At 39.9% G+C, this 17,402-nt stretch overlaps 1 protein-coding gene and 1 long non-coding RNA gene across 3 annotated transcripts; one reads left to right on the plus strand and one right to left on the minus strand.

The window, feature by feature from the left end:
- Positions 1–830: 830 nt before the first annotated feature.
- usp44 (ubiquitin specific peptidase 44) lies at positions 831–9,128 on the minus strand. 2 transcript variants are annotated; one of them, XM_028450410.1, is made up of 7 exons: positions 8,902–9,128; positions 6,216–7,614; positions 5,858–6,139; positions 4,195–4,396; positions 3,752–3,860; positions 3,003–3,250; positions 831–1,587 (listed from the first exon to the last, which is right to left on the minus strand). In XM_028450410.1, the coding sequence occupies exons 2-7, from the start codon at positions 7,527–7,529 to the stop codon at positions 1,463–1,465; spliced, it is 2,280 nt and encodes a 759-aa protein (XP_028306211.1). In that variant the 5' UTR covers positions 7,530–7,614; positions 8,902–9,128; the 3' UTR covers positions 831–1,462. The 2 variants fall into 2 exon arrangements, with proteins under 2 accessions (XP_028306211.1, XP_028306212.1); XM_028450411.1 differs by having other exon boundaries at positions 8,883–9,128.
- A 1,014-nt stretch (positions 9,129–10,142) lies between these two features.
- LOC114465415 (uncharacterized) lies at positions 10,143–16,771 on the plus strand. Its single transcript, XR_003674306.1, has 3 exons — positions 10,143–10,217; positions 15,641–15,876; positions 16,656–16,771. It is a non-coding gene; the product is annotated as an uncharacterized LOC114465415 (long non-coding RNA).
- The last annotated feature ends 631 nt before the right edge of the window (positions 16,772–17,402 follow it).

The raw sequence follows: 17,402 nt of genomic DNA on the forward strand, positions 1-17,402 counted from the left end.
TTTGAATGTGTGTATGAATTTTAATTAGAGCCACACTAAAATCATCAGATGCAAGAAAAAATCGTTTAATGTGGAGATGGGACAATTTTATCATACACACAAATATGTGACTATCAGATATATGGGTCACATGATCAAACATTCATGTTAGCATTATAATAATGAGCAATCAGAGCATTAACACAGGAAACAACAGATTTACTGTGTTTTTGTTTTCATTTTGTACATTTTTTTAAGTCAATGTTGTCTTTTTGTGTATTATTCAGTCATTTTGTGTTTTTCTCTGGCGGTTTTTTTATGTCATTTTATTGTGTGTGTTTGGAGTCTTTTTGTGTATTTTTATATTCATATTTGTTTTTTGTGTATTTTTATTTTTTGGTGTCATTGTGTTGTGACTCCAAGTCATTTTGTATATTTTTGTGATGACCCGTGAGTTGATGGTTTTACAACATTATCAATAATCCACTCATGTTCTGTGTTAGTATGTGGAGCTGTGAGCTGCTGGATACGTCACAATATCACTCTGTAGTGCCATAATCTCCCTTTTTCCTGCTTCTTCCTCCTTTGCTGGGTAGCATCAGTGGCTAATCTCTCATCTAAAGGTGCACTGCTGCCCTCTTCAGGACACAGTTGGTCACTACATCACCCCACAGCTTAGATATTGATGAGGGACCTCCGCCAGGGTGTTTTCTAGTATTCTCCGTGAAAAAACTCAAATGATGAGTTATCTCGTCAATGGCACTGAGTGAGTTACTTTATACATTGTGTTGAGAAAATGTCCTGATTGGCCAATAATCCGGAAGAACAAAAATGAAGGAAAGACAAACTGGTAGATTTTGTAGAAAAGTGAAAAAATATTCTCATTTATTGAGGTAAATTTTCTCTAGGAAAAAAAAACACAATTTGAGGTATAAATTTGCATAGTACTGTATACGACTTCCACATATTTACACACACGCGCGCACACACACGTATCCATGTAATAACTGTCAAACGGAGAGGGAGCGTAATTTAAGCAAAACTGATAAATACCACGATCATGAACATCCAGAACATTGCTGGTAAAAGTTTGTTTGTAAAAAATAGCCTCTGAGGGTTTGATTTAAAATACATTCCGCGCACGCGCACACACACACAGCTGGTGATTGGACACTTGCTCATGGCTCTGATGATGATTTCAGCACAGAGCCACGACGGAATATTTATTAACACAAGTGTGAGGTTTCTGTTCATAATGCTGACGTGGTCGTGGTGTGATTAGTGCAGGATTCGTTAGGAGGCCACTTCCTGTGTGTGTGTGTGTGTTCAAGCTGCTCAGCTCTTATCGATATAAAAATACAGCTGTACATCTTTTTTAAAAAAATACCTACATATTAACACAATTTACAGCAAATTCACAAACTCCCCACGTCTTATAAAACTGACTCAAAATGATGAAATCCTAACGGTGGTGGCCCCGCCCCTAAAGCGGCCGGTCCTTGTCCTGAGCGACCCGCTGGGTGTAGAACAGGATGTAGGCTTGAGCGCGACAAACCTCCTCCGCCGAGCACACGTTCAGCTTGGAGTCGTTACAGTGAACCCAGAAACCTGCGGAGGATCCAAACAGGGTCAAAAAGACACAATTAAACACTTAAAATGCTCCACAAAAGATAGAGAAATGTTAAATGTCTGCTTTTACTTTTTTAATGAGCTAAAATGTAAAAAAAAAAAAATGGAGTAAAATGTGAAAATACCAACAAGGACAAAAAACAAACCTCTAATATGGCTGTTTCAGTTAAACTGGTCATCATGTTAACTGGTGTCTGACTTCCTTAGGCGTCACTAGCGGCCAAATGTGATGTACATTTAAAAAAAAAAAAGTTTGGCCTAAAATCTTCTAAAAGTGCTTTTTAGTAGTTTTATATCTAACAAACACATTAACTTTTAAAAATAGGACAACTTTACAGTTTTAGAGCCTGTGTTCCTCCATCTTGAAATCACATGATTGATGATGTCACACGGCCCCACTGCCTGTAAACATCCCATTGTTTTCTATTGGAGTGAAACATTCAGCCTGATTTATAGATCATTAAGCAGCTTTTTAGATAATTTAGTAGATTTTTCAGCCAAATTGACAACTTGTGCTGCTTTTGGTTGCTCTAAAAAAAAAAAAAAAAAATCAAGAAAAGTTAAAGATGTTGTTTATTTACAGAAAGAGGATAAAAACAGTTGTGCCCCACAAAATAATCTGTGACCGCAGGGGGCGACAGTTCCAACTCTGAGGTTTGGTGGTAGACAATGAAGCGGAGAAGAAGAGCTCTCCTAAGGGACTTTACTCTCCCTTAATCAGTGTGCTGACATGCCCTGGTGGCTGAAGGTAGAGAGTAATCACAGACTGTTGAAGGACTTCCACCCAAAAGGACTTCTAGCCTCAGATTATTTTGAGTCCAACTGTTTTATTCTCTTACATTTATTATTATTTAGATCAACCAAAAGCAGCACAAGTTTTCATTGTGACTGAAAAAACTGTTAAATGATGTAAAAATCAGGCTGAAATTTCACTCCAATAGAAAACAATAGGATGTTTACAGGCAGTGGGGTCGAGTGACATCATCAATCACATGATTTCAAGATGGAGGAACACAGGCTCTAAAACTGTAAAGTAGTCCCATTTATAAAAGGTAATTATATTAATATGGTGAACAATAATGTGTTTTGTTAGACATAGATCTACTAATCCAAGGACATTTAGAAGATTTTAGGCCACATTTGTAAAAACCGTGTAGGATCCCTTTAATAAATGAAGAAAACTAGTATTGGTTGGTTTAAAATACCAACCAGTGTTCTGGTTGATATGGTGACCGTGTTATCTGGTGACAGAGTTCAAACTATTGCAGGAAGTAATGACACACAAAAAAAGTGTGCGTATTAGTGCGTCACTTATCTGAACCAACAACACAAAGCAGTGGTTTAGTGCTGTAGTTCAACTGGTAGTCGTGTTAAACGGTGACCGACTGCCTCACCTCCCTCAGTGTTGTAGCAGTACGCCGTGTAGTGGCCCGAGCCAAAGCCTTTCCCATGATGCATCACCACCGCCGACAGCTCGTACAGGAAGTGCTTGGTGCGCAGCGAGCCGGGGCTGCTGGGAGGAGAAGAGCAGGTCACGCTCTTAGTGGGCGGAGCCTCGTGGCAGCAGTAGGGCTCCATGTTGAGGAGCCGGTCGAAGCTCACGTGGACACCGATCTTCTCCCGGTGGTTCCGCCCCGACCACCTGAGGACCAATCAGAGCACATGGACAGGAGCGTTAGCCAATCACCAACGAGACTGAATCCAAAGCTTTGACTAATTAATGAACCTTTTCTCCCAGTTAATAAACCTTTTCTCCCAGTAAATAAACCTTTTCTCCCAGTTAATAAACCTTTTCTCCCAGTAAATAAACCTTTTCTCCCAGTTAATAAACCTTTTCTCCCAGTTAATAAACCTTTTCTCCCAGTAAATAAACCTTTTCTCCCAGTTAAAATGGTAAATGGACCCAAAGTGCTTTACATATCAGCTCATTCACCCAATCACTCTCACATTCACACACCAATGGGACAGGACTGCCATGCAAGGCGCTAGTCGACCACTGGGAACAACTTAGGGTTCAGTGTCTTGCCCAAGGACACTTCGACACATAGTCAGGTACTGGGATCGAACCCCCAACCTCTCGATCAGAAGACGACCCTCCACCACCTGAGCCACGGTCGGTTAATGAACCTTTTCTCCCAGTTACCTGAAGCGTTTGAGGTGCAGTCTGAGGACTTGAGGCAGTTTGTGAACCATCAGACGTTTCTGAGCTTGAGTCAGAACCAGAGGTTTGGACGACGTCCTCCGTCGAGCCACTGTGGGGGCGGAGTTAAAGAGGATTAAAATGACATCACTGTTTGTTAAAAAGTGCTCTCAAATTGAAAAGTTTTTCATTGGAATAAATTATTCCTTCTTTGCAAAATAAACTCCTCCAAATCACATCACAATTTTAGAAACAATCAGCAGGAATTTTAATTGTTTTGCTGTAGCTTTTATTCATTAATACAATCTTATCAAAAGAGGCAGATTTGAGCAAATAATCATGTCTAATGTACAACAGTTATATCCTTATTATGCAGGAAAACTGGACAGAAAGTTAACGATTTAGCAAAAACACAGCAAGAAAAATTGTTATGTATTCAGACTCACCGTTGCACTGGTCGCAGGCATAGATGTTCCCCTCCAGCGCTTCGGTCTCGGTGAACTTGGCGAGCATCTCGGTCAGGTGACAAGAAGTCTGAGCGGCCGACTCCCGGCTGCTGTTGCTATGGTAACGTTCGGGAAACTCCAGAGAAAGATCCCAGAACGGCTCCACCGTGTTGGAGCGATGGTCGCACGACAAACACGTTACCTGGAGGATGACATCATCATCATCTCACCAAACTAGTAATAGACCTGAGAATTTGCTGAAAGTTCTGGGTTTTTTCAGGAGATTTCTGAACAAAATAAAGATGAAGGAAAAACTGCTCCTCATTGATTAATTGTTTCTTATTATTTTTATTCAAATGATCTGTGTCATCATCGTTAAACAAGTCTTAATTAAGTGAAAATATCTGGTAAATTTCCAGACAAACAAGATCAGGAGTTTTGGGAATATTCAAAAAATAAAAACTTTGAATTGGAATCCATCCATTTACAGACCCGCTTTGTCCTATTTCAGGGATTTTTAGTAAAATGATTTATTGAAATTAACAGGATAATTTTAAATTACTATCATATCCAAACATAAATATTAGCATCCATTCAAAAATAATATATATCAGTGTTAGAGCCATATCATTATAATGTCATAGTATTTTTATGTTTAAATATTAATATGTTTGGAATAGGTAATTTTGAAATAGTTTTAAAGGTAATATTGTTTAAATATTGATTTATGTTGACGTTTTTAAATGATCAGAGTTTCTGTGCTCCATTGGTTTTGACTTGCTGCTGTAAACCTGGTTTTCTACCGTAAAGTGTGGGTTAGTGTCGAAAAGTGAAGCCCATGTGGTCAAAGGACAGCAGTTTAGTGAAGCAGGACGAGGAGCAACAGTGTTTCTGACCGTAAAAGCTGTTCAAACCGTCAACCTAATCAGTCAAAGTGGTCAGCACCGTCATCGTCGTCATCACCGTCAATGACGTCATCGCCATCATTGTCGCGGTCGGACGTCAGTGTGGTCTTTACGTAAGGATTTATTATTTTTGAGACTTTGAGACTGAGCTTTAAATATAAGGACATTTTGATTTTGGAACTTTTGTTTTAGTTTTTCTATTTTTTGTAGATTAAAGAGACAGATTGATTCATCCTACGCTTGCCTCTTTTTTCTTCATTTTTTATTGGATTATGTTTGGAACAGACGAGTCAGACAACTTCATGTCCTGCAAGGAAGTGGTAAAAATTTGTTTTTGTGTGTTGCCACTTTTTTAAAAAAAAAAAAAAAAAATAGCGGGAAATAACGAGAAAATATTAAAATTTAAAGTTGGCCCTGAACAGGGACGTTAAATATAGTTGGAAAAATATATTCCAGCATTAAAAAAAATATCAGCATCACTGATAAAATAATTCCCATGAAAAGTTTAGAAATTCCCAGGCTTAAGTTCCTCTGGAAATTCACTGAAAGTGTTGCGTCTTTGCAACCTGAGACTGAATTATGTTTGAAATTATTCAAAAGACTGGGATTTTTTATTATTATGCAGGAATTTCCATAAACTTCCCAAAAAGTATTTTAACATCTTTAGAGGAAAATGGTTTCAAATTCAGGCTTTTTTTTAAACACTGAAATGAAGGATTTATAATAACAAGGAATAAAGAAACGTGTGTGTGTGTTACCTGGCTCAGCAGCTGTCCGTGAAAGATGGTGTTGACCATGGCAAGCACCTGCCTGATGAGGCGTTTCTGCGGAGTGCTCTCCAGCATTGCCTTGCTCTCCAGCGCTGCCTTGTTCTCCAGCGTTCCCGTGCTCTCCAGCTCTCGCTGCACCTTGTCCAGCAGCTCGCACAGGAACTCCTGCGCGTCCTGCTGAGCATAGCCGCGGAACGCCGGGATCAGCTGCCACACGGAGTGCAGCATCGCGAACGGAGACACCAGAGCCCACTTCCCCGACCACATGACCTAGAACACCCCGGGACACACCTGGTGACCAACGGTTCACTGAGAAAAAATGCTCCAGGGCTGATTAGTGACTCACCTGGAAGAGCGTGTGCAGCTCGTGGCAGAGCGAGATGTGTTTGGAGCTGGGCTCTTTGGGCTGGATGAGCTCCATGCTGCGGCCCCGCGACGCCCCACCGCTAAGCCCCGCCCCCAAGCTGCCCAGGTTACTGGCCCTGTTGTTCAATAGCGAGAGCGGCGGCGAGGGCGACACCTTCCCCACCAGCTGCCCGTGCACGGCAGAAGCGAGCAGCTCTAGCGCGTGTGCGAGGTCGAGGCGCAGGAAGCACTCCCTGAACACGTGCAGGTGACTCAGCACCTGCAGGATGGAGTTCATGTAGCATGTGTTGCCCAGGTTCCTAAGCCCCGTCACGCCCGGCGTCACCGTCGGCCGCCGTCTGTAAGGCGAAGCGTCCTGTTTGAAGGGTGAACCGTCCTGTTTGGAGCTCTGGCGCCGGCGCGACGGCCTCGCTTTCGCTGACGAACTTCGTAGTTTAGAGGAAGACGAGGATGAGCGGCTACCCTGCCTTGGCGCCGGCTGAGGCTTTTTAGTCCATGCTTGTTTTTTGGTAACGGTGGGGGCGCGGCTTCTGGTTTTTGAGCGGTGCCTGGACACAGTGGGCGGAGCTGGTTTGGTTCTAGTGCTCTGCTGGCGAGTGGTCGGCCGTGTGGCGGTGGCGGCTTCCGAGGGTTTGCGTGTTTTTTGTCGCAGGCGACGGCTTTTCCGTAGCGGCGTGTTCTCCAGCTGCTGCTGATGTTGACGTTTCAGGACACGCCGCCGCTCCCGCGCCTCTCTCCTCTGTTTCTCCTCTTCCTCCCTTTGCTGCTCCTCCTCCTCGTGCTTCTTCCCACGCTCCGTCAGCCCAAACCAACAGCGGAACACGCGGCCCATCAGCGCCCGCCGCCGGTGCCACAGCGCAGTGAACATCCGGTCCTCGTCCCTCAGCTGCAGCTCGCGTGCGCCGCACGGGATGAGGCCGTCAAGCGTGGCGCTGACAGAGCGAAGCGTGCGGCCGCTGCGCGTGGTGACGGCGTACGTCTGGCTCTGGATGGCGCTGAGCGTGCTCCGCAGCAGCTTCAGGTCGCCGGTGGCATTGTCGTTGAGCACGTAGTCGTCACACAGATAGCAGAAGACGTAGAGCTCGTTGACCTCCATGGCCAGCGGGTGGCGCTGCTGCTGGAAATGCTGCAGCGCGTGCTCCTCAATGTAGCGGCCGCATGCCACGTGCGCACAGCCCAAGCACGCCCACACCGACTCGGTGGTGTTGCAGTCCACGCAGTGCCACTTCTGAGGGTTGAGGATGGAGTGGTCGGGCGCCAAACGCAGACGCCCCACATGTTTGCACCGGTCCATGGCGTGTCAAGCTGCCTTCATATCACCATGGCAACCATGGGGGGGACCTGGACAACGGGGCCGTCCCAGGGCATGACGGAGGAATCTGTGGACGAAAAGATCAGATTAGCTAGAACCACATAGCCCCGCCCATTTACCCTTTGACCCTTCTCAGTCAGGCTGCTACATGCTAAGCAAACACAGTGGTTCTCAAACTTTTTTGAATGTTCCCCACTTTGAAAGGTGAACTTTCACCTGCACCCATTGCCCCCAAATTATCTTGCCAAATTTAATAACTAAAGGAACAACATATTTCATAATAAATCAAAAACGAAATTAAACTAATTACTTGCATAAAAAACTAAGTAAACCAGATTCATTATTTTTTCGTGAAGCACATGCCGACGTAAATCAATACTTTTACACTTTAGTTCCACGTTATATTTTGGTCCCAGTCCATATCTAATACAATCTAATAATTTAAAGTGCTTTTAATTTTTGCTACATTTTTAGGTTCTCATTATTACTTATTTGTTTGTAGGTGTTTCGTTTATTGTCAATGAAGAAAGGGATTTAAGAAGATTGGCATGAAATTGAAAATGTCCTCCTGTTCGTCGCGCCCCACCTGTCGTACCGCCATTCACCACCAGGGGGCGCGCCCCACACTTTGAGAAGTACTGATTAGCTAACAGCCACTGCACAGTGTGTCAGAAAAGGCCCTAAAAGATGAGGAGGAGACGTTTTACTTCTTTGTTGGTAAACAGTTAAATATTAATGTGCCTTTGGTTCATGTTTGTGCATTTAGTCACTAAACTTGTCTAAGTTAGTCCTAACTAGACATTTAACTATTTAAGTAAACAAACTATAGTTAATTTTTAAAAGAATACTCTTATCGATCTTAAAATAATAGTGAGGAAAAAAATAAACAGATGAAATCTCAGTATTTAACGAGTTAATGATCACGCTTTACCGCGTCAATCGTCACATTACTAATACAAATGTGTTTGTTTACGTTAGCATAGCATGCTAATTGGCACGATCTGACAATGAACGCGTTTAACTAAGTTTAGAGCTGGTAGTTAGTTTAACATAGAGATCGAAAGCTAGAAAGGAGAATGTATAGAATTAAAAAAGTATTTAATGATGTGATCTACCAGAGTAATCTGAGATTAATCCACTAATCCTAATGTGCTAGTTATCATTTAGCATGCTAGCTATTCAGGTTATTTAACATGTGCCAGTGCTAACTAACTCAGCTAATCTATCAGTTTTAGAGGGTTAGTTGGTTATTAGTATATACTAACTTACCCAGATTAGTTAACATTAACTAGTAGGTTAGTGTAACCTAGACAGCAATGCTAATATGATGCTAACCTAGCAGTGCTAAAGCTACCTGCTCCCCGGAGGTTCTGTGGCCGTTCAGAGGCTGCTGGAGGTCGGTGAGGGGAGGCAGTGTCGTTCCGGAGGTTAGCGGGGTATGATGGGGGAATGATCCGGGAACACTTGACGGGTTTTTCGGGTTTTTTCCTCTCCGCGCTCACTGCTCTGTCCGCGTGGTGTGGATCTGCTCTTCCTCGCTCCGTGACGTAGTTGTTGTTTTGATGACGTAAATTGTTGTTGTTACAACTTAAAACACTTTTCTATCGGTTTGTGTAAATATGTTTACTGTTTAAAAAACAATAACAACAGAAAACTAAAGGTAACACTTAAACAACACATCTTAGATCTCAGTGAATTAAATATTACAGTTAATTGTATGAGGGGAAAATATTATTTGATAAATCACATTATCAGCATAAAGTCGTAATATTATGTGGGGCAAACTTTTAATTTCAACATAATAAAGTCGTAATACGAGGGAAAAATGTGATGTTATGATAATAAACGTGTAATATGATGAGTATGAAGGCATAATATAATAATATGAGGACAAATGGTAATATAATGAGAATAAAGTCATAATTATATGAGGAAAAACCTGTAATAATAAGAGAAACATTATGTGGAAAAACTTGTAATATTATGAGAAAAACTTGTCATATTATGGTGAAAGAATTGGTTATATAATGAGAATAAGGTCGTAATAGTATGAGGAAAAAACTTGTAATATGAGATAATAAATTGTAATGTAATGAGAATAAAGACATAATAGTATGAGGGAAAAATTTAATACTGTATATGAGGAAAGAAATTGTAATATTTAATTTAATTTCACTTTATTGAGAACCCCATTAGCTCCTGACTTATTACAGGAGCGATATATTACAATATGTGATAATATGAGGAAATAAATTGTAATATAAGAAATAAGAAAAAAAAAAGAAGCTTTTATTCTGAAATCAGGCAGTAGCAGCCCTCTTCTCCTTCATGTGGTTCCAACTCAGAAATAGTTAAATTTTCTTGTATATTCTTTTCAAACTTGTGTTACTGATGATTTTGTGGTGCAGATGTAAATGTATTTCCTTATTTTCAAGACCTAAAATATAATTTCACAAAGCACTTCACAGATGTCAGTAACTGCTCTGTGGATCTCATACTGCAGGGTTTTTTCTCTTAAAATTATTAATTTATTCTCATAATATAACGGGGGGTTTTTTTAACAATTTTTTGACAGTTTTCTTTTTCAGTATGGCCTTAAAACACTACAGGAAAAGTAGAGCCATCTTCTTGGAACTGGACCTGCTGCACTGTGCTTGAACACCACCAGAGGTCAGTGTTGCACCTTTATAGCATGAACAGTGTTTTCTGTTAGCAGGAAGGATGGACACTGATTCATGAATTAACTGAACAAAGACAAAGTTTTAACTTTAGTTTTTTTTTTAAATTATCCAAAAAAAAATGATCTAGTTTATATAGAATTAATTATTCTCTGCTTTTGGCATTTCCTCTTTCTGTCCGGAGTCTCATTTTAATTCACATTCACCACTAAAACCACGGTGTTTTAACTTGTAAAAATAAAAACATGACTATTAAACTGTTCCTCTTGGATTTAGTCTGAAAAAGTTCACATGTATTGAAAAAAATCTAATTTTATTGATTGCCTGTGATCAGCAGCTGTAATGCAAAGCAGATTCATATAGGAGTGTGTTTTTGTTGTTGTTTTGTGTGTTTTTAGAGGCATTTTGTGTTTTTATAAATCATCTTTAGAGCTGTCTCGTGTTTTTGTTTTCCTCTTCTTATGTAATTTTGTGTGTGTTTTAAATTTATTTTACATGCTTTAATAATTTTGCTTTGTTTGTTTTTGGTTTGTCAATGTTTGCTTTACAGCTTCCCTGTGTACGGTATACATATACCGGTATACATATTTGAAAAATGGGGGCCCCGGGGGTCCCCGTGGCACATACGGAGTAATGCACCCCATTCAATGATTCGCTAACACCAACTGTCACAATATTTGACTCACAAATAAATGAGAAAACAAAGATTATCTCATTTATTTGTGAGTCAAATATTGCAACAGTTGGTGTTAGTGAATCATTTAACGACATATGAATGAGGCCCATTTTTCTAATGACTACTCCTCCGTTAGTGCTCGTTGAATCGAGCTGTAATTTGACATGGATATTCTATGAGCGGATGTCTAGAGCCTCTCTGAGACCTTTTTGAAAGGGGACGGGGGCCTGGGAGCCCACCCTCTTTTCCAGTCATTTCTAAATTATCGGAACATAGTCGTGTGATATATCGTTTCAAAGGCAATTCAACGTAGATTACGATGTTACGTCATTTGTTTCATTTGTTTTACTCGGTGGAACCAAGTAATTTCACTGAATTCTTGGGAACGTGGTACGTGTTATTTGGTGCGGAGATGTTCTGCGGGCCTGGCCGTAGTTCATCAGAACTTGTTTCTTTTGCCCCCCCCCCCCCCCTCCCCCCAAGCCTGATATTGTTAAAAAATTCATTTATTTTTTGTTATTTTCTGGTTGATCTGCTCTGAATGTTTGTACGAGAAGAAGATCTGAAGATGATTAACTGAACAAACACGTCTTAAAAGTGAGCAGAACAAGGATCAAATACTTGTGTGTGTGTGTGTGTGTTTGTGCGTTTAATGTCCTCAAAGAGTCACGTCAAGGTGAAACCTCAGCTCTCCTGGATTGAATTTTCTCTTGTCCTGATGAGTAGGAATCTAAGACTGTGTGTGTGTGTGTGTGTGTGTGTGTGTGTGTGTGTGTGTGTGTGTGTGTGTGTGTGTGTGTGTGTGTGTGTGTGTGTGTGTGTGTGTGTGTGTGTGTGTGTGGGGTTAAGGGGCGTTAGTGAGTGACTTATAGTGAGAGGTATGCGTTGATGTGCCATGCGATGCCTGTGAATCATCTCTAATGTTTTTCTCTCTTCGTGTCCTCTGGGCTTTTTATCACCGTCGTGTTTGAACACGCTAACACGCCTTCTTCTTCTTCTGCATAATGTATTGGCTCACACACTATACGACAGACATAGGCAACTGGTGGCCCGGGGACCACATGCGGCCCTCAGTCTAAATTTATGTGGCCCCCAAAGTAAATCAGAATCAGAATTCCTTTATTTGTCCCAGGGGGAATTGCTTTTGTTACAGCCACTCAAGAAAATATCACAAATAAAAGAATGAATGTTAAACAAAGACGTAAGAAACATTAAGTGTATAAACTGTTAAAAATAAAGATGAGATACAATGTAAAAAAAATGACAGAAAAATACACATAAGAGCAAGAATACATTAAAAAATACAAAGAATTGCAGGAAAATATAGTAAAAGACAATATAAACACAGAAAATATTCCAAAAACGCTCAAAACTACTACAAAAATGAACAAAACGACAACAGTAATACACAAAACTACTCTGAAAAATATACAAAATTACAGGAAATAACAACAAAAATACACAAAAAAAAAATTGAAAAACAAAAAATGACTCAGCAAATCCACAGTACTAACAAACAAGCAAAACGACAACAGAAATCCACAAAAAATTACTCCAATAAATGCAAAATGACAGAATATGACTCCATAAAACATATATTTTACAGGAAAAATTTGCACAAATGCCTCACAATGAGCAAGACAACAACAAACATACACAGGATGACAGAAAAACACAAAATTACTATAAAAACTCTTTGTTCTTTCCTATATTAACGCTCAGATTGCTCATTATTCTAAATGCTGAGTCATGAATGTTGATCATGTGGCCCGCCAATCAAACAAACACATTTTTGTGGCCCTGCTGTGATAATAGTTGCCGACCTCTGCTTTATGACTCAAGGTGATTTAAAGCTCGACTTAGTGATAATCCTGTGTTTAAACAAGTAAAAACTGTTGGAAAGGGTTTTTTTTCATTATTAATATTTCAAAGGCAGATAAACGCAAATATTTTATAAATTAGATATAATTTTTAGTTTAAGAAATAAAAAAAAGTCAAATCAAACTTTTGAAAAAAAAAAAACCTTTATAATGAAAAGATTTGTTCTGAACAACTTTCAAAATAATGGTCTCTTTTTTGAGAGGCAAAAATGATAACGGTAAGAAAAGCTTTTTTTTCCAATTTCAAGAAAAAAAAGTTATATTTGTAACGTAATTTTTATCTCGTAAAACCTTTGGGAAAGATTTAAAAATCTTTTTAAAAATGTATTTATTAATTCATTCATTACTTTGTTCATTTGTTTATTTATTTATAATTTGAAAGATTTGGGTCAATTTATGTTTTGTGTTTTGACGTAAACAGGTCCAACAGGATAGATTTCATTTGTTTTTTTAATACTTTTAAAAACAATTTGTGTGTGTGTGTGTGTGTGTGTGTGTGTGTGGAACATTAGAGGGTTTATTTTATTTATTTCCTAAATAAAAACTCTAAATTGTTAAACAGGAAAGGGGAAAAAAACAAGGAACTAAGTGTTGATAATAAGGAAAAGGTCAGGGTAATTTTCTCATATAAAGTTCACATTTCAAAAAGTTGCTGTCAGGATTTGTTTCTGGTGTGCGTGTGCGTGCGTGTGCGTGTGTGTGTGTGTCGTGTGTGTGTGTTGTGAGGACGCGTGTGCTGCATCAGCTGTGAGTCACTGAGGAAATGAAATGAGAAGCTGAAACTGCTTCATGTTCCTCTGAAACCAATGCGTGTTCTCTCCACGTTTCACTTCTAATGGCCAAACAAAACACACACACACACACACACACACACATATCCAGACACGCCGCAGGAATGTTTCTCAATCTGAGGGGCAAGCCAGAACAGAGAGGCCCCCGTGCCACTGATCGTTATGTAGCCACTGATGTAATGGACTCATTAGAACCAAGCCCAGGACTCATTGTGAGATCTATCTATTATCTATCTATCTATCTATCTATCTATCTATCTATCTATCTATCTATCTATTATCTATCTATCTATCTATCTATCTATCTATCTATCTATCTATCTATCTATCTATTATCTATCTATCTATCTATCTATCTATCTATCTATCTATCTATCTATCATCTATCTATCTATCTATTATCTATCTATCTATATATCTATCTATTATCTATCTATCTATTATCTATCTATCTATCTATCTATCTATCTATGATCTATCTATCTATCTATCTATCTATCTATCTATCTATCTATTATCTATCTATCTATCTATCTATCTATCTATCTATCTATCTATCTATCTATCTATCTATCTATCTATCTATCTATCTATCTATCTATCTATCTATTATCTATCTATCTATATATCTATCTATTATCTATCTATCTATTATCTATCTATCTATCTATCTATCTATCTATCTATCTATCTATCTATCTATGATCTATCTATCTATGATCTATCTATCTATCTATCTATGATCTATCTATCTATCTATCTATCTATCTATTATCTATCTATCTATCTATCTATCTATCTATCTATCTATCTATCTATCTATCTATCTATCTATCTATCTATGATCTATCTATCTATGATCTATCTATCTATCTATCTATCTATGATCTATCTATCTATCTATCTATCTATCTATCTATTATCTATCTATCTATGATCTATCTATCTATGATCTATCTATCTATGATCTATCTATCTATCTATCTATCTATGATCTATCTATCTATCTATCTATCTATCTATTATCTATCTATCCTATCCTATTATCTGGCTGTGATCTACAGCATCACTTTGTCTACCTGCGTATCAGTAACAGTCTCATCCTCCAGGCTCTGCAGGGTGACGCCTTGGTGCAGATACTACAGCACACCCTCAGAGGTCTCATAGTGCTCTGATGCGTTTGGGTTAATCTAGCTGGGGCGACATCGAAAGTTCAAGAGACGAGACAATATATGAGATATATGGTTCTAGAGCCCTTGATGTGTTGAGGTGAGACCAACTTTATCTAGTGGGAACTTCTCAACCTCGTTCACCAGCTCAGGCTCGTTCCCACCAGAGAGATGACGTTCCACGTCCCTAAAACCAGCCTCTGTCACCATGCTTTTATCTCCAGCAGACTGGACTATTGTAATGGTCTTCATCAAACATCTACAGCTGGTTCAGAACGCTGCAGCTCAGGTCTGAACCAGAACAAAGAGGTCAGAACACATTAGTCCAGTTTTAAAGTCTTTACACTGGCTCCCAGTCAGCCTCAGAGGAGACTGTAAAGTTCTGCTGCTGGTTATAAATGTGTGAATGGGTTTGGTCCAGAATCCATCAGTGAGATGTTAGTCAGGTATGAACCCAGCAGGTCTCTCAGATCTATGGACACAGGTCAGATAGTGGAGCCCAGAGCTCACAGTAACCATGGTGATGCTGCTTTTAGTTGTTATGCTGCAAAGAAGTGGAACAAACTGTAGCAGAGCTGAAGTCAGCATCTAATGTGAACATTTTAAAATCAAAGTTAAAGGCACTTTTTTCTCTACTGCGTTTGATTGAGAGAGAAATTTTTGGTCATGTTGATGATGTCATGATGATTTTACTGATGATTGTAATTGATTTTACTGATGATTGTAATTGATTTTACTGATGATTGTAATTGATTTTACTGATGATTTTAATGTTCTTATTGATTTTAAGCTGTTGAATGTTTTATCATGGAAAGCACATTGAGTTGCCTTGTGTATGAAATGCGCTATACAAATAAATTTGCCTTGCCTTGTCTTGCCTGTGGGTGGTGGGCCTATAGAAGGAGACCCCGAGGAAGACCCAAGACATGCTGGAGAGACTTTGTCTCCACGCTGGCGTAGGAAAGCCTCGGGAAGAGCTGGACGAAGTGGCTGGGGAGAGGGAAGTCTGGGTTCCCTGCTAAGGATGCTGCCCCCGCGATCCGACTATGGATACGCCGAAGGCGATGGATGGACTCGACGTCCTCAGGTCACTAAACACAACATGGCGTTTCATTTTGAAGGAACGCATGACGAAGTAAGTTGAAAAGCCGTTCTTTCTTTTTTTTTTTTAAAGTTCATATATATAAATGTATTAAATGTAACGTTGATATATGTTAACCTTTAAAATAAATAGGAAACAACAGCTTTCTTACTCACGTATCAAAGCAGCACATATGGATGACATCATGTGTATTTCTGGTTTCTTCAAAGTATAACATCATGTTGTGTTTTATGGTTTGAGGCGGTTTTATTTGTTTAGGCTGATGACTTTTATTTTGAAGCCTGAGCACATTTCATTTGATGGTGTTTGGTTTGAGAAATCACAGAGGTCTGATACCTGATTCCTCACCCTGAGACCTGAGGAGGTCCTAAAACGTACACCGTACGTTTTAATATTGCGATATATCGTCCCACCCTTAGCTCATCAGTAGTGGGTGTCTCTGTGGGACGCTCCTCAACGCCTGGTTTCATGTGTCTGTCTTGGGGTGATGGGTGCTGCTATTGTGATGATGACTCCCAGTGTGAGGAAGAGTACGGGGGGTTGGGGTGGGTGGGGGGCTGATTGTCCTGGAGCCTGCGGGAGCTGCCATGCACTCAGCGGCCAATAGCAACGCAAGAATGCTGACAGGACAAAGACCATAACTCTATTCTATAGCAACACAAGCAAGGCATTGTGTTCACACACACACACACACACACACACACACACATTCCTCGATACTACAATAACACACGCACACAAAACTATACGGAGGAAAACTGTGCATGTGTGTCGGCCACACACTCATTCATCAACTGGTTTGTTTCCCACAGCGTGTGACGACCCCCACAGCACACCTCTGTCTCTGTCTCCATCACAGGCTGAGAACCAACCGTCAACAACACAGCCACACGAGCATGAAACGTGCACGGACACATGTAGTGTCTACACTCAAGGTCAGGTTCCCACAAACATCATCGTCTACTTATCTGAAGATTGCGATTCAGGAGTATTCTCAGTACTCAGAGTATTCTCAGTACTCAGAGTATTCTCAGTACTCAGAGTGTTCTCAGTACTCAGAGTATTCTCAGTACTCAGAGTATTCTCAGTACTCAGAGTATTCTCAGTACTCAGAGTATTCTCAGTACTCAGAGTATTCTCAGTACTCAGAGTGTTCTCAGTACTCAGAGTATTCTCAGTACTCAGAGTATTCTCAGTACTCAGAGTATTCTCAGTACTCAGAGTATTCTCAGTACTCAGAGTATTCTCAGTACTCAGAGTATTCTCAGTACTCAGAGTATTCTCAGTACTCACAGTACTTCCTCTGAGGGAAAGCTGCTGCTTGAAAATTCAAATAAAAGGGAAAATATAGCTTGATTCTGTTTCACATGAGATCCAATCTTCTCTTTCAAAATGTCTTAATTTTTTTAATTGTTGATCTATTTCTGTATCTTTCACTTCCGTTTGGTTTCCATTTCCTCATCTTTCCCTGTTTCAATGGTTTTAATACTATTCAACTTCCTGGAATCATACCATCCATCCATCCGTCAATTTTCTGACCCACTTGCTCCTTTTTTCAG

The sequence above is a fragment of the Gouania willdenowi genome, chromosome 6 (assembly GCF_900634775.1).
Source record: "Gouania willdenowi chromosome 6, fGouWil2.1, whole genome shotgun sequence".
Classification (NCBI taxonomy): Eukaryota; Metazoa; Chordata; class Actinopteri; order Blenniiformes; family Gobiesocidae; genus Gouania; species Gouania willdenowi.